This window comes from Tenrec ecaudatus, chromosome 5, assembly GCF_050624435.1.
Source record: "Tenrec ecaudatus isolate mTenEca1 chromosome 5, mTenEca1.hap1, whole genome shotgun sequence".
NCBI classification, from domain to species: domain Eukaryota; kingdom Metazoa; phylum Chordata; class Mammalia; order Afrosoricida; family Tenrecidae; genus Tenrec; species Tenrec ecaudatus.
In genome coordinates this window covers 70,490,329-70,510,263 of record NC_134534.1, presented here as the reverse complement: position 1 = coordinate 70,510,263, position 19,935 = coordinate 70,490,329, and the positions used below count along the sequence as shown (strand labels likewise).

At 38.7% G+C, this 19,935-nt stretch overlaps 1 protein-coding gene across 3 annotated transcripts in view; it reads left to right on the top strand.

Annotated features, from left to right (window-relative positions):
- C5H8orf34 (chromosome 5 C8orf34 homolog) overlaps positions 1-19,935 on the top strand; it is a 417,612-nt gene that overhangs the window by 84,217 nt on the left and 313,460 nt on the right. For all 3 annotated transcript variants that reach the window (XM_075549596.1, XM_075549598.1, XM_075549597.1), the window contains exons 2-3: positions 1,554-1,701; positions 9,056-9,187. In XM_075549596.1, the coding sequence (XP_075405711.1) occupies positions 1,554-1,701; positions 9,056-9,187 (280 nt within the window). The remainder of the gene's footprint in view (positions 1-1,553; positions 1,702-9,055; positions 9,188-19,935) is intronic.

The window sequence follows — 19,935 nt, the reverse complement described above, 5'->3', positions numbered from 1 at the left end:
CTAACTGCTATGGAGAGAACACTAACAGGATGCAGGCTAAGGAAAATTGGTTAGGATCATCTTCTCTGCTTAGAGACTGAAAGATGACAAGAACTTATCCACTTGAACATGTACATGAAGTCTGAAAATCACTCGAGGCCACTGACTACAATAATGAAAAGGAAACCAAGTCAAGGGGGCCTTCCGGCAATCCTTCTCGGGATCTTGATGTCTTTTGTTGTTTGGTTGGTTTGGTTTTTGCCTACTAACTAGAAATAGTGCTTCTCACAGAATCTGATCTTAAAATGACATTGGCCGACTAAAGTTGTAGGCTGAAGTATACCAGATGAACGGCTGTTGAGGTGAATGAGAAAGGATGTATGCAGGTTCACACACGCAGTTACCCGCACAGAATGGTCTCCTGTGGCTTGACCGCTGTTCACTAGTACAGAATCTGGAGATTCCAGTTGACCGCAAATTGGAGACTGCTCTTTGCTGCTGCTGCTGCTCAGAAAAACCAACGTGTAGCTCTCCCCCTTAGGCGTATTTCTGTCCAATTTAAGGTGTCATTAGAGTTTTCCAAAAAGGAAACATTATGCTTTGGAGGTAGAAAACTCACTACCCTTCTACTAGTTAAAAAGGAAAAAAAAAAAAAAGATTATTCTCCCTCGGTGCTTTTGTAAAAAGAAAGCTTATTGTTGGAAGACAAGTTTAAAAGAATTTTTCGACAAGTATGTGACTTGTGTTTTTTTTTTCCCTTTCCAACAAAGTCCCTTTCATTTTGCTTTCCTTATATGCAACTAAGGAAGAAACCAGGAAACCCGGGGCCAAAGTGGTTACACATTGGTCTTCTACCCTCCAAATCAGCAGTTCAAAGTCACCAGCCACTCTGGGGAATCAACATGAGGCTTTCCAATCCCTTAAAGACTTACAGTCCTGGGGACCCCCAGGGGGAGTAGTACTCTGCCCTACAGATGAGCTAAGAGTCTGCGTGCACTAGATGGCAGCGAGACTTTTTGGTTTTGTTTTTCAAGAAGGAAACAATGGCATTGGTATATTTAATATATGGTAAGAGGTAGCAAAAGTATAGTTCCGGATGGCATCTCTTAAAATAGTAATATAAGGTTTACAATCTTTTTTATTGTGGTAAATTTATATGTAATAAAGCATTTGCCAATTCTAAATTCTTCATATGTATTGTTGTGACATTAACTTATATTTATTGCATTGCTCAATTGTCACCCTTATCTGTTTTCAATGTTTCCATCACCCATAATAGAAACTCTGATTTAACAAACAAATCAGATTCATTATCTATAGTTTGGGGTTAGAAATAATAATAAATATAAATTAATATCCCTGATTTGCCATGTATTATCTGTATAATTTACACGTAATTCCAATTCCTCTGCACATACGTTTCCTAAAACAATGAAGACAATAACTTACATTTTTCTTGAAAGATAATTGTGAGGATTAATTTAGGACCCTGGTTCATAACAGTAAGTGCTAGTTTTAGCTATTGTTGTTGTTACTGTTATTAGGTGTAAATATGTACTTTGTTCTTCCTTTAGGAGTTAATGACCAAGTTAATAACTGAGACACCTGACCAGCCAATCCCATTTCTTATTGACCATCTTCAGTCTAAACAGGGAAACCGTGGACAACTTCAGAGAACTCTATCTGGTTCTGCAGCTCTCTGGGCAGAAAGTGAAACATCAGGTAAATTAAAAATGTAATTTTGAAATTTTTCTAGAAGAGCTTTTACATAGATTTGATATAAAAAGTTTCAAAAGTCTTTTCTAAAGATAAGCGAAACCTTAATGGATAGCTCCTACCTAGAATTTTACAATATTCATCTGAAACCTCACCCATTTGCTAACATTTGTCATTAAATAATATTTCATATTGAATTTGAATATTTTGTTATGCATTATGCTTTCAAATGCCACAAGTGATTTTCATTTTAATAGAAATAGATTTTCACAAAGAGATTTTATTCTGCAGGAATTTAAATTATTTTTTTCCAAGCACTTACTTCTTTCTATGAAGAATTAAAGTGAATGCTTGAACTTTATATATGGAGAAAGGTCAGGAATCAAGTCCTATAGTTGCCCAAACTAATGATTACTATATATTTGATCTAGTCTCCATTTTTTATCCTATAAGTAAGTTAAACTTTATGAAGATCAATTTATTCTGAGAATTAACTTTACTCTGCAATAGCCCCATCTTTCCATTGAGCATTGGCCAGATATTTGGGTAGAGGTGACTTCACCATGTGTTTCCCGTGACTCATTTTCTTTATTTCCTACTCACTACTCTGTTTAACATTTGACTTCAAACTCAAATCTCCAATGCCTGTTGCTTAAGTTACCAATTTTCCTCAACTCCAGGTGGTCTGCTGAGTGGCCCCCAAATTCTTTTCTAGGATGACATCATCATGACTCTCTCCCTCTTGGTTCTGTAAGAGATCTCCTTAAGAGGATGTTGCTATTCTGAGACGCATTCGCATATTGTTGCCATAGTGAGGCCATAGCATATGGTCGCATTATAATGAGCGGAGTGGAAATTCCTAGCATCATTTATCCAGAAAGAATTTATATGCATCATGCAGGGAGCTAGAAAAGATGCTGGCATACAAAAGAGAATTCTGCGTTCTGGTGGGCCTGACCTTCTTGGGTTTAAGTTCTAATTAAACCCACTGTCCTTGTGTCGATTCTGATTCAGAGTGACCCAGGATTGGGTTTCCAAGGTTGAACCTTTTCACTAGAACTCCTGGCTTCTTCTTTGTCGCCTGGAGAAGTTTGTTGGTTTGAACCACTGACTTTGTGATTAGCACTTCAATGTTTAGAAGTCCCACACTTAGCCAACAGTGCTACCAGGCCTCCCTCAAATTCCAAGAGGGTAGGAGTACAGACAAGGACTCTGCAGTATGGGCATTCAGATGGCAACCTCTGCTCGCAGGCAAGCAACATGAGCACTCGTATAGTCATTATCTATTTAGTCATTAAAAAATAAATCATTCTCTCTAGAGAAGGAGTAATATTTTTAAAATTGAGGGCTCTTGAGATTCAAGTAATGATATGTTATGTAATGTTTTGAAAGCTCATTGGTGTTGTGTTTTTGATTCTTCAACTGTGAAATAGGCATATTACCTAACTCACGTGGTTATTATTGAGGATAGAATGAGTGAATATCTATAAATGCCTTGGAAAAATGTCGAGTCTTTTAAATATTTAGCACATATTAGCAATGACTATGAAATGTTTATTTTTCTGTTCTTCAGTTATGTCTTACACCTTTGCATTATCTTAGCTTTGTACTGGACAATAAAGAGAAGATAGAGAGTTAATAATTATCAAACAGTCCCCAGACATGAAAAAGAATTAGTACCCAAAGTGCCAGTTACCAATTCTTTAGGGAGGTTCTTCCTTCTGAATTTACATGGAAAGACTGCACTTATTTTTTAAAGAGAAAAATTGTTTCTTTGTGCTATCTTTTATTTTGCCTGTGTCATATCTGCCTGAGTTACGAATCCATTTTAGGCAGCATAGATTCAGTTCTATAGAATCGTGGTAAGAGAGGGAGGAATATCATGTGAAGGTATTTTCATATATGAACTCCAGATATTTAAAGTCAATCACAAGTAGAGGCTTATGTTACTTATAAACTTCAAATTGCATCTGATAACTGAGCACTTCTTTCGGTCCAGGAGTTTCTTTGTAGCATTCCTAACTGACCTTGGCTTACTTAATTTTAGCATTTCGTCTTTAACTATAGTTTTAGTAAATGCCGCCAATGGCCTGAACTAGATCTCTTGTTCGTGGTGATCCAAGCCTTCCTTCCAGATGAACACATGCGCACGCGCACAGACCCTTTCGTCTCTGCAATGATCCTTTCCGGCTGGAGGGCTGGCTTAGGAGTGTTTGAAGGTTTCTTGAAGGATGTAGGACAATTGTGGGGTATATTATGAAGAAATCTTAAGAGAACTGAAACAGCATTGTAGACAAGAGGGACATGGCCAGGAAAGTTGCACTGAAGGAAACACACACACACACACACACACACACACACACACTAATGCCCCTGTTGTTCTTTGAGGGTACCAAGAACTATCCTATAAAAAAGTCGCTTGAAAATCTTACCCAATTCACCCTGAGACCCTGATCTTGCCCCTATAGATTTATTTTTGCTTCCAAAGAACATTTCAAAGGAACACAATTTGGGTCCCTACAGAGGTGAAAACTGCTGATTTGACGTGGTGTAAATCAGAGTGAAGAATTCTCTAGGGAAGGATTAGAGATGGCAACACCACACTCATAAATATCTAGACAGTGGAGGGAAGATATGTCAAAAAACAAAAGCTTCACATTTTGACATTTGTGTTCACTGGAAATTTCTATGAAATTTTAGCAATACTTTCTGATATACCCTTGAATTTAATGACTGCTTGCAGAGACAAATCAATTACTATAATCCAATATCCCCCAATTTTCTGATGTGGGTAATAGGATAAGTGATTTTTTAATAAAACAAGATTGGATCTCAGGACTTAATTTATGAGTACAGATGATGTTCAGTTTTAATGGATACATTTGAGCTTCTCAAAGGGTCACTATGAGTCAGAATGACTTGATGACAGTGAGTTTGGCTTGATTGATTGATTGGGAAATCTTTAGTGGATGCAGATGGCAATCAGATGTGTCTAAAGTTTGGGAATGAGTCATACATGAGTGACAGATTTGGCATTCAATGTTCTACAAATAATCACTAAAGTAACAATAGTGAAAGAGATGGGGAAAAAGACTATATGGAGAAACTGGGGAAAAGCAAGTGTGAGCTTATCCCTAGTGCTCTAAGCTGTCTGTTAAGAGGCAGTGTTTCTTTGCTGACAGCAAGAGGGGTGAGGACTTGTGGAGGAATTTGCATTTTGTGATGTGAATTTAAGCTAACTCTAGGAAAACAGAAAAGCCCGTTCATATAAGGAAATAACCCCCAAAATGGCCAGTTAATTTTGGGACCCACTGAAATTCAGTAACATTAGTTAATTGTGGAAATCATGGGCTAGATCGAGAGTTTTGTTTTCTCTTGCATCCCCCTTAGTACAGAGCAAGGAAGATAGGACCGGCTGGGAACTGTGCTTGTGGCATTGCAGAGGTGGAAGCTTTTGCAATAAAAGGAATAGCACGTCGTGGCACTGCAGTTTGATCATTGATTGGACTGCTAACCACAAGGTTTGTGGTTTGAACCCACCAACTGCTCTATGGGAGTGAGATGAGGCTGTGTGCTCCCATAAAGATGAACATTCTTGGAAACCCCACATAGGGTCGCTTTGAGTTGAAATAGACTGTACAGCAGTAGGCTGGTTTGTGCACTTGTCCAGGTGATGAAACAATATGTTCTGCTCTGAGAGGCTGGTCAGCAAGAGAAATAAGAGATTGAGACAGAGAATGCAAAACAATTCTAAAAACCCTTCACAGGACAGTGTAGGTGTGTATTTGTAATGAAAATGTATGTGAGAGATGTAGAATGACAAACATTGCCTTGAGAGATGGATATTTGAAATCGAGGATTTTTTTTTAAAGAATTTTGCTTCTCAAAAGGCTCCTCCCAGTAGAGTAACTACCCACCATTGTGTTAGGAAAGGCTTAAGAAAAGACGGTCTGGTGGATGATCCCAATTGGAGATGTTTAAGATCTATTGAAGTCAATAAGTTGTCTTCAGATTTGAGGAAGGCAGTGATGTAGGAGGTTAACTCAATGGGTTATCAAAGGATTAAGAGATGGCATATATTTATCCAATTCAGTAAAAGGGGAAGGAAGGCAATACCTGGGTCTTGGCTAAGGCTGGGGAAATAGTCACCGTTTTAAAGATGGTGATCATTAGCATGTGTGAGTGGTGGAGATAGGCAGAGATGAATTACTTCAAGAGACAAGGGGCTTTTATTTTCCTGTCGAGACAAGTTATTATTGTAGCACTCACATAATGCTAGTGCACTAGGAAACCCTCGCCACATTACTATATCCAAGGTCCAAGACAGCCTGGAATGTGTCCTCTTTTTTTGCCTTCAGATATATACAGCAACTTGAGTTAGACACTTTCTCCTCAAAAGTCATTCTATATTCTGAAAGAGAAACCTGAACACATTTTTATGATCTTTTGCTCTTTTTAGAAACTTTCATTTTTTGTGTGTAAGTAGCTTTCCTCTCCCATTTTTGATTGGAATATTTTATGAGACTGTGTCTAAATGATAGTCTCATTTCTTTACAGCTACTTACATTTAAGGACGCATATTAATCTGCAAACCAGGTCTACAGCCCAGAGGAGTGTAGTTACTGTGTTCTTCATTATATTTGTCACATTTTTTTCTTCAGAAAAGTCACTTCCTTGTCCACTGTGTCCTCTTTGCTGTCGTCTGTTCTACTCATCTTATTTGGCATGGTATTTGCTTTTCTTACTTTTCAGTTATCTTCCAGGAAAGTGTATGAAGTGTGCTCTCGGTGTTATAGATTCAATTTTCCATAACACCAGTTCCCCTTTTTGTCTTTGAACACCAATTGAAATCTCAGTACTGCATTTAAGGTCTCTGTCAGTATTTCCTCATCGCATCTGTCTCCCTGACTGTAGTAGCATCATCACCAAAGGTGTTTTTAAAAGTCCTGTCTCAGGTCTAACTTGTCTTTTGTTGCAGAGAATCCATTTTTCATTGATAAATTCTAAAATTTAATACACTTTCACCATAAATATTTTCCAAATCTGTGAAGTTCCCCTACACCTAGAATGCTATATTATTTTCTAAATTGATTTTTTTCTTTAAAAGATTCTGTTCCTATTTGTTGTTGTTGGTTGTTTATCCTCTTTATAATATGAAAGTTAAATACATTGCTGTTGAGTCAATTCTGATTCATAACGATACTATAGGGCAGAACAGAAGTGCCCTGTGGGGAGGGTCTCAAAGAGAGTACCCCTTACAGGAGCATACCATCACAGTTTGCACATAGGAGTGGCTGGTATTTTCAACCCGCCGTCCTAAAGCACCAGGGAAGTGGCACTTTAACCACTCTGCCACCATGGTTCCTCTGCACAGTATAGCTGGATCCCTGTAATAATTTTTTAAAAGAAAGACGAGATTTGGCCATGCTATTAGAATTTCTCGGGTTAGTAGAATCCTTGGTTCAGTCTCTATTTAAATGACTTAGAACTTCCTGCCTCTTATTTCTTTTCAATCAATAAAAGACCAAACGTATAATCACTAGATTATTTGAATAAACAAAGTTATTTTATCAGAAATGGAAAGTGGGAGGAAAACTATAGAGCTCAATATATTATCTTTGTATCGTGAAGTTTATATTTTATGACAAGGATTCTTTCTTACAAAGTTTTGTTCTAAGAAAGAGGAACAATTTCTTCGAATGTAACATTCAGCTTTGTTACATTAGAAAACATTATTGTCTCGGGTTAGTATTCAGTAAGCTCCAACTCTAATTTTCATGTTATTATTGTGCTTAATTAGTTGTAACCCAATTTATCTACCTACAACATCTCATTGCATACCAGAAGAAGCATAGAAATTTCCAGCTCTTGGCTGAAGGAATATTGGTCAGTGGTCTGCTAGAACTCAGACAGCATCCGTGGAGTTATTTCCATAAATAGAAATAGGGCAGATGAAGCAGAAACAGATGGGAATATTGTTAGTTGGTGCCTAGCCTAGAGTCATCTCTCTTGTTTGGATATATTCCTTGGACTATATCTATTTGGACACATACTTTCTACTACTGTCCATCTGTGGATTAGGTTGCACAGTGGTGCTTACTGATTGCTAAGGCACTCAATGTGATGCCACCAAAATTTAAAAGGCCAGCAGGGTCAATCATGATGGATAGGTTTCGATGGAACTTCCATCATGTCAGACTAGGAATAAAGGCCAACTTATCTAGTTTTAACATTAGCCAATGGAAGCCTCTATGGATCACAACAATGCAATATTGTCCAAGATGGCGTTTGAAGATGACCCCTAGATTGGGAGGTACGCCTAAGGGCTAGAACGATGGACTCACATTCATTCCAACAATCATGAAGGTGGCACAGGGCTGGACATGTTTTGTTGTATTGTACACAGGTGAATTGAGTAACTGCTATTTAAGGAAAATATTCATATGAATATTTGGAAAATCCATAAGGTATTTAGTGATGTCCTTTATTATGTGCTGTTTGGTCTTTTTCAATTCATAGCTGCTCTGTAAGTACTGATGTCAACCGGTATTTTTAAGTGGGTCACCAGAGAAAATTATAACTTATAAACAAATCTTGAATAGTTTGAGGATTTTCAGGTAAAGATGAGAAAGCCAAAGAAAATTCTGAAAAATGCCCCAAGATGAAATATGTAGAAGATGAAACCAATTAAAAATAGAGTGACAAGAAAGATAATTTGGGCACTGGGAGACTGCAATACTCCGAGAATAAAGAATGGAAAACTCTACAGACTTTGGTCTATGTAAAAAGATGAAATGCTGCTAGGGAGTCAAGAGGGATTAAATCTTGGAGAAATTACTTAATTTGGCAGTTGTTATGAGATTGACATTCTTGAAGTTCAAGTGGTTAAATTAATATTTATTGAATAGAGAAGTAGAAAAATGGGTGATCCCTTGGAAGAAATTTAGGGAAATGACAACGATTTTAGGTGTCACCCTGAATAATGGATAAGGTAGTACCAGGTGGTAGATTTACATTAATGCCTGAGTACTTTCATTTACAAAATAATGAAGTAATGTTTCACATGAGACCTACTCTTTTCTAGAATTTTCTTTTAAGTAGTGAAAATGCATGACTTAAGAAACCTTTCAGATGATTTAATAGTTTGATATGTTATAGTCTTGATCATGTTTATATCCAAACTAATTCATATTAAATCCTAAACTCAAGTTGACAAGGAAATATGTTTGGTTATAAGTATTGTTTTTAATATGCTATCACTGTAGATTTTGTCAGGTGTAACTGTTGACTTAATAAATTTCATTTTGATCAATATTAAAACAAAAATGAGTGAAGTTTTGTGTATATTTTGTTTTACTAGAGCATAAAGGAGCAAGAAGGAATTTTAGGAATTATGATAAACCTGGGCCACTAAATGCGAAGAAGCCCAAAAAGTCAAAAAGTGACATTGCGATGTCTAATATTTCTCCACCATCACCAGACTCTAAATCATGTAAGGAAGCTTGTTATTCAAATGTTAATTAATGCATGCAACTCTGTTATTAATAAAATGGAGAGAAGGTAAGCATTGAAGCTAAATGTTATGAGAGTCCTGGCTAATAAGCCTATTTAATTTAACTTTCATTTTAGCATCAACATTGAACTTGTTCTATGTATAGCTATTGATCTTATCAAACGTGTAATTGATTTAGATCTTTTTTATTATACATTTACAATTTTTCTGTGATTGTAAATTGCATGCAGCAGACTTCTTGCCTCTTACAACCAATTACATCGTTGTTTCATATTCTACAGCAGGACTCATCCTAAATTTGTACATTTTATGTAAGTATATAAAAATTAATTAAATATTTTAAAGCAACAGAAATTGTTGTTCAAAACATATAACTTTTTTCCAATCCCCCCCCCAAAAAAACCCCAACAAACAGTCTTTAAAGTAGTCTCCCTACTCATTAATTAATGATAGAAGTTCCTGTTTATTTTCTCTCTCCCACTACATAAAGTACTCCTTTCTGGATGTTTTCTTCCCCCTATTCGCCCCCCGCCCCACCCCATCTTAATTAGCTATTGGATATACTGGTACTATTCTTCTACCTTGTAATGTCTTAATTAATATTCTCTGTTTTATTTCAATGACTACACAGAACTCAGACAAAATTAATGATTGAAGTGTTTATTAAGGACGTTGAGTTGTGACGCCCATGACAAATGCTCAGGATTGAGTTGTTTATCAGCACATGCTACAGAGTTCTGCACAGTCTGCTAATAAATCCCCAATAGCGTACCTAAACCTCAATAAAGGCATTCAGCTTAAACTCCAAGGGTCAGCAAACCCAGCTCCCTGAATTATGTGCAAATAGATACCCTACTCAAATCCTCAGCCAAAAACACACTCATCTTCACTTCCCTCGGTCAGCAAGTTCAACTTCCCCCAATTAAGTGCCCGGAGGCACCCCACTCCACAAGCCAGACTCCTGCACAAAGCACGCAGCGATACTTGGATACTTGTTCTGTGAATTGGGAAGCCCATCACAGTTCAGTGGCCTGGCTCCTGGTTTTGTTGCTGCTCTTCTGATGGGTACCTGTCTTTTGGATCCTGCAGGTTCATGTCTCAGGGATCTCGGGTCCACTGGACCCACTCTAGTAGATCTTGCCGATGAGAATCCTCCTCCTGCTTCTCAGAGGGCTCCTTTCATACACAGCAGGACGGTTCTCCAGGGAATTATGTTCTCAATTATTCACAGATGAATTCTATTATCTTCCCCACACCTTCTTACCTGAGTCATGTAGGACTCAGCCCTTTGGTGGCAATTGCAAATTTTGGCCAGAAGAGCCACATTAGATAATCCACTGCCCGTGCATACCTCACGCTCATCAACACACCAACCAGCTCAGAAGCCTGTAGCAAAGAATAGGGTTTGTTATTTTTTGAAAACATGAACATTGAAACTGGTCTTTTTATACATTAACATGTTTTTGTACCTATATGAAGAATATTTTTAAATTCAACATAGCAATAACTAGGTAGAAAACATTAAACTAATGACTGAAAAATCAGTAATATGCTAACTGGAATCCAAATTTGGATCATGCTGTCAGTTTCCTTATTGATAAACTTGCACAGAAAGCCCTCAAATGATGAACTTATTGCCTTTAACATAATGTAATACCGCTCTCCCTTTGGCACCATGGAAATAACCCCCACTTGCAACTCCCTGATCACCCTCACGTGCAGCGTGTGCAGTGTTACATCATTCAAAAGACTTCTCTCCTTTTCTGACTTAACATTCAAATTCTTAAATATACAATTAGGGATTCATTTCCTTCCTTCCCTAGGGATTGCTTACAATTACAAATATTATTATATCAAGTAATCCCAGAATGTTATTGGGAAAATTCGGTGGAGTCTTTCAATTTAATGCAAACTAGTGTATAAAATTAGGTCCCAACCTTTAAAAAATATAGTGTGTGCTCAGTTTCTGTGAGACGAGTCTTGAAGTTTCCTGCATAATTGAAGTGTTTGTTATCTGAAGGCACCAGGCATGCTTGCAAATTGTGCAAATGGGAGGGGATTGCACAACAAGGAAGGACAAATGGGAAGGCAAGGACTGGATACATTCCTAGGTGGGAATTGGATGCATGCTAATTCTCACCAGGAAATTGGGTAAACAGTTAAAGTTTGTATGTCCACAACCACATCCTTAGTCGTATCCAGTAGCCTCACCATAAATAAGTACTACTTGGGGAAAAAAATGAGGAGGAATGAAATAAAGCCATTATTTTCTTTCCTGAAACTTTCCCAATGATAAGTATGTAATCCTAGGGGGTTTATAAATTTCAAAGGGTCTCTACTAGATTCTCTCAGTTTGTGGACAATGTTATCAGACCTGCTTGTTCTGCAGGGCCACTGTCTTAGGAGTTGCTTTAAAGCCTCAAGGATGTGTTAGTGGTTTGAAATTTGAGGATATCTTTATCTTTTTGAGTGCCCTTGCTTTCTACCCTCTGAAAGAGTTAGTCTCTTAAACCCACAGGGGCAGTTCTACTCGGTCCTGTAGTGTGGCTGTGCGTTAGCATCCACTCCACGGCAGTGAGTGGGATTCAGTTTGTGAGCCATGCTTTCCATCACATGATTGGCTGGGACTATGTAAGTACAGTCTGTGAAGCACTTAGCAGAGGGGGTTGGTCAGTGTGGGTTGCCATTCCCCTGGCCCTAAGAGAGTCTATCTCAGAAGCAGGGGCGCAGACATTTTCCAGGACCATCAAGTAAGAGTTACGAGTTCAAGATCACTCCCGAGATCTTGGTCACTCCTGAGACCACAGGCACAGACTGTGACACAGAGGTCTTGGAACAGAGCAAAGGGTCACACTGAGACCAGACCTACGTCAAAGTGCTCATGATACAGTGAGATGGAGGAGCAGATAGGTTTCCTGGCTCCTAGAGGAAGAGGCCAAGGGACCACTTGGCAGAGAGACTGGGGATCAGAGAAAAAGGCTTAGCTGCTGGTTCACAGTTGTTGCTGTGAATCAATGGTTATGTCCCTAAGGATTTTTCATCTTGGTTCATGGTAACCTGTTAGTTTCCCTAAGAAATCCACTCACCTGTATTATCTGTGAGTTGTGCGTGGCCATTGCAATGACTTATTGATCCCATCAGTAAAGTCGAATGTCGTGGGAGCGATGATTGGTGTCAGCATAGGATAAATGAGGCACCACATCCTTTAATCAAGGGTTACCTGGAAATACACTGCCAAAACTAAACTAAACTATCACAGCAGATGGAATGTTTGAGCAGAAATTTTAATATATTAAATGTCCATCGTACAATCTTTAAGGTTCTGCTAAATACAGTACAAGGAGAGTAAATCAGTAGAGGAGCCAAGATGATGCAGATACCATTTGTTATGTTTGTTTGTTTTTATAAATGGTAGTAAAAGAGAAAGACTTGATTGAAAAAAATTGAACACTAAGGCTTAGTTTAACTACAAATACCAATAATTACAATAAGTATAAGTGGGAAAATATCTCGATAAATGAGCAAGGATTATCAGATTGGTTAAGAAAGCAAGATTGATTACAATAAATACACTTAAACATAAAATCACAGACCCTTTGAAATACAAATAATTCTTAAGCCTATATGGTTATAGTAATATCAGATCAAGTAGAATAAAAGACAAAAGATTTCAAAATGATAGTATGATATTTAATAATCATTTATCTTTCATAGTTACTATGGTTCAGGAATATGGGAACAAATTGAGAAGTTTGGGCTTTGGATCTGTTAAGAGGTCATTAGCAATCAATAGCTTGATTTGTGATCATTTAAAAGATTTCTTCACTCGTGTGTCAGATGCCTGGTTTGGGTAGATTTGAGTAGCTGATGATTTTGACACATTGAGTTCCCTTGACGTCTCTATGTTGTCTCTCTATCAGAGTGATTTGTGGGTACTCAAACTTGTTACTTGGTGACTCAAGTAAGTATCCAGTTGTTCCTGTGTCATGAGCAGTCGGTCTGGGTGGGAGGTATTTGCCCTTTATGAGTGGCCTTTAGAGTCGCACAGCATCACTTCCGGGGCATCCTGTTGGTTGAAGTAGGTTCAGATTAAACAGGAGGAATACAAACCCCAGCTTCTCAATGGAAGAATTCCTATGACACTTTCAAGAAAACCATGTGGGCTAGGATTTATCTTGGTGCAGTTATTATTGGAAAATACAAGATACCACATATACTTGAGTATAAGCCAACCTATCCGCCAAGCCACCTAATTTTACCACAAAAACTGCATTTAAAATGTGCTGAAAAACTCAGCTTATAGATGAGTAACTATGGTATTTTCCCTTGGACAACACAGAAAGCACTCTTTTCCTGTGTTTTCTAGCTCTCATCCCAATAAGGCATCAGTAAGATCAGGATAGTATTAGATTCAAGTTTAGATGAGGCATCTTACAGTGCAGGTCATTGAATGCAATGACTCTTGATTTGAAGATCAATGAACTAAAAGGCATTTCTACTTCCCATTAAGTCAAACACAAAGTGATGAAACGGGCACAGAAGAAAGACAAGGGCTGGAGATGTCTCCATGCAAAAAGCGAGAAGATTAGGCGTAATGCGCTCTCTGGTTCTCAGCAATTGTGAAATTCAGTCGGGATAGTGGTCGTGCCTGGACGGAGATTCAGTCCTGCCATCTGGGAACTATCGACTGCGGCTCTCTCCTCTAGCTTCCGTCTATTGTTTGTTTGTTCTTAATGTTTTCCTTCCTTTTCCATAAAGCGATTCTTGCTGCTTTGAAGGTTTTTTCCTCTGCATCTTCCAGCCTGCAGCAATTTCAAGCTCACATGCTGATCTTTCTTCTATATTATCTCGGCTCATTTTAGGCTCAGTTCACATAATGATTTTAAAGTTTTTTGGAGGCTTTTTAATGACTCAATTGTTACTTCATTCTTTTAAGTGGCAGTTACACTCTAATTTCTTTTCATATAAATTCTTCTCAGCTTTGCTTTATAGAGGCTTTTGTGGTTCATTACTCTTAAGATTCTTTGAAGACCTTTTGTTTAGTGGAAAGAATCTGTAAAGACCTCTTTAAGGTTTTCAGAGAGCCTTAGGCTGTTGAATACTTCTTTTGTGCATCAACTTCAATCTTCCTGAACCCTTAATACACGATCTCTTAATGTGCCCCTTGGTTTCTGTTTGTCCGGTAGCCCTATCTTAATTGAGAAGTATGCTAGGCTGGGAATGAGAAACAGTTGTGTTCTCAAACTAACCAAGTCTTGATCCCGTGATGTGCTGCAATTCTGCCCTGAGTTCATCTTCCTCCCATCTCATTTTATTAGGAGTAGAAAGCTAAATGCAGACGAAACTGTCAACCTACTGTTGCTAAGTCTCTTTAATTATACACCCAACTAAGTAGGGTCACTATTTTTCATATTATTGAAAGCCATAGTCTTCCTTCAGGTATCATTTCCTCCTTTATTTTAAAGCCCTTTCCAGCAGCCTCATTTGGAGTCATCAAGGTTTTTCTAGCATCTTTCAAAGCTCACCCAACTTCCACTTGTCTTAGTCACACAACCATGTTTAGGTTTTTGTATAGTTGCATCCCGCTCCTGGTATCAAAACAACCTTCACATACTCAAACTCAAGACATTGGCCATGTCTTACCTCTGTGTACCCTTGAGCATGACTCCTCTGAGGGTTTGCCACTCAGGTTCCTCTGTGGCTACAGTTCGGCGTGGCTGGGATCTGCTATCTGAAGATTGCTTCCTTTCATATTTTGGGCCGAGTCTGCAAAGACTCAGGTGGGTGATACAGCAGGTGGAGCTCTTTGGGCATCTCTTCATGGTCTTCTTACATGATGCCTTGAAGCTTTTCAGGGGGAGGTATTTCAAGAGAGAGACCCACATGGTTAAGAAGGTGGAGCTAGCTTCAAGAGGGGGCCTCATGGACCTATCTGTGTATCAACAGAGGCATACTGAGGCCATCATATCACTCGGACTTGTAGAACTGGACAGATGTTAGCGTGTGACTCTTTGGGAAATATATACAGACCCATTAAAGAACTCAGAAAGAACAAATTGTCAAGTATAATTAATTTGTTGTACTTCCTAAAAATTAAAACTTTGCCCTTTAAAATGCCATCATGTATCATTGTGAAATTATAATCTATTTATGCAGGATGTTACCATTGGAGAAAATCAGGTGGAGGTCGCAGAATTTTTCCTGCATTATTTTATACACTTGGGTGCAAATCTACTATCATTTCCAAATAAACTTTAAAAATTGTGCCAAAATATATTCAAGTAAAAAAGTGAGAGAAAATATTTACAGCACATATTGTCCAGCAGACATCTTATATCCATCACATATTAAGAACTCTGTAAATTAATTAAACTATCTAGGTTAATAAGCCTTTAGACATTTAAAGATAAATGAAAAATCCTCTAATAGATTCTACTAAATTAAAATTTGTAGTATAGTGCAAAATCATTTACCATGATCATGGGAGGGCTTGTTTCATAAGTAGCGTCCCTGGGTGGTACAATTTGTCAAAGCATTTGATTGCCAATCAAGAAACTAACAGTCTGAGCCCACTCAAATGTGCCTCAGAATTACAACCCAGTGATGCGCTTCCAAGAAATCACCCACTGCACACCTTTATGAAGCACAGCTATCTTCTGACCACCATGGAGCCCTGCCATTGGAATCACCCAATGGCAATTGCTCTGTGTTTGTGTTGAAAATTAGAGACCTACCAGATATTACTGCTCAGTGGGCACAGAGGTTCTTTTGGGGTGACGCAACTTTTGATAAATAAGGCATGGTGAGAGCTGCGCATCTTGTGTGTGATTAACAATTCTGGGTTAGAAAATGGCTAAGAAGGTGCATTTTATGGTTTGTGTATTTTACCACAGTTAAAGATATTGATAATTTTGCATTCTCATGAATGCTTAAAAAAAGATCTTCAATCTTTCCACTTTTGAAATATTGCCTCACTTCATTCTACTGTTAACCCAAACCATAGCTGCTTAGATGGTAAACACTGTTGCCAACAGAAGCAGAAATTGAAAGGTGAACTGGTAAGGATGCTGATGAATCCTTCAGGAGCAGAAATGGGAGCATTGATACCAGGAGGGATGGGAGAAGCTGGGGAGAGAAGGAGGAAAAGGGGGAACTGGTCGCAATGATTGATGCATAATCCCCTCCCCCAGGGGGATGAACAACAGAAACATGGATGAAGGGAGATAGCAGTCAGTGTAAGATATGTAAACAATAACAATTTATAATTTATCCAGGAGTCACGAGGGGAGAGGGATGAGAGAGGGATAAAAGAGGAGCTGATACCAAGGGCTCAAATAGAAAGTAAATGTTTAGAAAACGATGATGGAAACATTTGTACAAGTATGCTGGATACGATTGATGTATGGAATGTTGTAAGAGCTGTCAGAGAAAAATGATTTAAAAAATAAAATTTATTATCTCAGTAAAGAAATGAGAGAACTTGATGGAGTATAGTAACTGCTTCCCAAAGAAGATAATTCAATGATGCAATATTAGGGACGTTATTGAAAGGAAGGTAGAAAATAGGTTGAGCAATGACCTTAGTGGTACGACTGTTGTTTTCTTGGCTTTCTGCCCCACCTTCCCCTCACCCAGGGAGAAGTTAGATCCTTTGATCTGATGGCCTGTGAGGTCCTAACAGTGTGTAGGGAAGTGTTTTTCAACACCACTGATCACAGTCAGTGTTCACTCACCGCTGCCGGACACAGGTGTCAGTACATTAGCTGGCCTCTTTATCCACAAAACAAATGCATTCTGAAGAAGCAGTTATGTACTAATTAAAATACATGGGTTTTTAAAAAGTATGCAAGTAAGTTTGCTTCTTGGGACAGTTGAAAAATACAGGCATATAGAAAAATGAATAGTGCTTTCCTTTTTCCCCACAAACTCTCTGTTGTCAAGTCAGTCCCGGCTCATAACAAGCCTGAGTGCAAGAGCAGGGAACACGGCTCCCCACACCGTCCTCCCCATGAGCTGTGAGCCGTTGCCGCCGCTCCTGGGTCAATCCATCTCCTCCGCTCCTGGGTCAATCCATCTCCTCTATGGCTGCCTTTTCTTGCTGCCGTCTACTTTATGAAGCTTGATCTCTTCCACAGACTGAACTGGAAATGTTTTGTGTATTTCACTGCAAATAATGTTTTTTAAACAGAGATAGTGTTCTTTGTTTGTTTTTTGCTGGTGTGTGTATTTTACCAGGAAATAATTTTAAAAAATAAAAACAATTGCCTTTGTCTTGACTCTGGTTCAAGGTGACCCCTGTGTATCAGATCAGTGTTGCACTGCATCGGGTTTTAAAGAGTTGGTTCTTTGTAACTAGATCCCCAGGCTTTTCTTCTGAGGCACCTCTGGGCAGACTCAATCTTCTGAACGTTAGTTCTCAGCTGCGTGAAGTTAACTATTTGCCCTCTTCAGAGACTGTCCTGGAAATAGTGTGCATATTTCCACCATGTTTCCTTTGCATCCATGGACACACACGGTGTCTTTGGGCTGACTTGCTTTATTAAACTGTACGCATATCTCAGTAGCTAAAGGACATTTAGGTTCTTTGGGGGCTTTGCCATCACAGTTTATTCACTGAAAGAAGCAAATGAACACCTTCTACTTTCTATTAAAATCAAAATAATTGTGCATGTATATTTTAGTCAGTGGTGTTTATTTCTTCTCGAGGGTTTTATCAGACAAAAGGTGTCTGGGCACAGCAGCAGTGCACAGGCTACTGTAACAGGTAAAGATAGATTGCTTTTCAAAGCAGGTTGCCCAGAGATGGCCTTCAGTCTGAAGCTACATCTCTTACAGTCTTACCATATAAATGTTGTAAAATTTACTGTTTAATTTTTATCAAAGCAACAATAATATACGTGGATAAAAATTAAAGTATTATAAAGTAGTGGTGTCCTTCTAGCTCCTTCTACTCCTAAAGGAGAACTGCTGTACATTCCTTTGGATGTTTCCTCTGACACATAAGCCTACCTGTCTCAATAAATATTTCAAAGTGCCTGCAAAACTCGGAGTTCTGTGCACGTTCTCAGAAGGCCTCTCTCTTGGCCTCCTTTACGTGGTGCTTTACATGGGTTCTCCTTTCAGGCTTACAGTCCAGGAAGGCATGCCATTATTTCTAATGTTGGTTGGGTTTATCTTCTGGGTTGAGATGATTATGATAATATTCATGAGCATATTTCAAAGGTGAGTCATGATATGGTCCACTATTTTTTACGTGTCCCGAAAATTGATCATAGCTTCCTTCGTCTCCTGTCTCACTGCCCCTGACTTGGTCTGACTCAGCAATGCCGTAGGACAAGGGAGATCGGCCCGTGTGGGTTTCTGAGACTGGAACTTCATATGAGTAGAAAGCCTCCATCGCCTTCTGTGGAGTGGCTGGGGGTTTAGAACTGCTGACTTTGCAGTTAGTAGTGCAACGCTTAACCGCTTCACCACCAGCACTTCTGATCCTTCCGCACACCATACCGCCGAGCTTTAAAGCTTCTCAGTGTGATCCGACATCTTTCTCCTTCTGCCTGCAGCTCTTGCCCCTTGTTCCTGGGCTGACTCCGAGGTGTTCTCAGCTGTCTCTTGAGATCTTTCTTTACAGTCATTTTGGAGATTCCATTTGTCTTTATCAGGCGATCTTATGGATCACCTGATTCCTAAATCGTTCCCTTCACCCGTAAGAGCTTTCTGGAAAATATTGCGAGGGAAATATGGTCTTCAGTCACTCCAAGTGTCCTGACTGGTTTTTGCCAGGATATAGAATTCTAAGGAATAATATGCAGTTGGAACTTTGGGACAACTCATTTCCTGTGTTTTAAGGCCAGTATCGTGGATTAGAAGTCTGGACATTTTACTTTCTATATTTCTTCCTGGAAGCTATTAAGATAGTTTCTTATCGTGACAGTTAAAATGTTGTCATACCATGAATTGTGCTGGGTTTTTAATGGACTTGTTTAATAGGAAACATAAATCAGTTCTTCAGCTTCCAGAAGCAGCCCTATGTTTACAGGCTCTGGCCCTGCGTCCACATTGAAGGCATTACAAAACAAAAAGAAAGGCAAAAAGTAATTGAGGGACTCTTTATATTATTATTACTTTGATATTGTGTCTCCTGAATTGAAATTCTATTGTTTAACTGTTATACAAGTTCTTCTTTTTTTTTGGCTATCTCTCTTTTTTGGAATTTAGATTTCAGACTGTCAGGTCAGTGTTGGACCATATCATGGTTCAAACCTACAAACCATGCCTCAGGAAAAGATGAGGCCGTCTGCTCCCCTGAAACTGTACAGTCTCAAAGGCCCCACGTAGGTCTTAACAACTGGAACTGACTCAGTGGTAGTAAGTTTATCTCTAGCTTGTTTAATCTAGTTACTCTGCATCCCTGCCTTTTTTCCTTCCCCAAACATGCTGCTATTTCCTCTTCTGTAAAGCCTTCTCTTCTTAGTCTTATAAGTTTTGAGAGATAAAAATATTACTTCACTATAGTGTCATTTTAGGGAGAATTTGGGTAAGCAGTGGTATACTGTTGTATTAGTCTGGGTACTTTAGAGAAACAAATCCACAGAAACTCATGTATAAGAGAGAGTTTTATATAAAGGGTAAGTGCGCTTCAAGAAAACATCCTAACCCACTGTTGCCCAAGCCCAGAAGTCCAACATTAACCCATATGTCCAACACCAATCCACAAAGTCCTCCTCCAT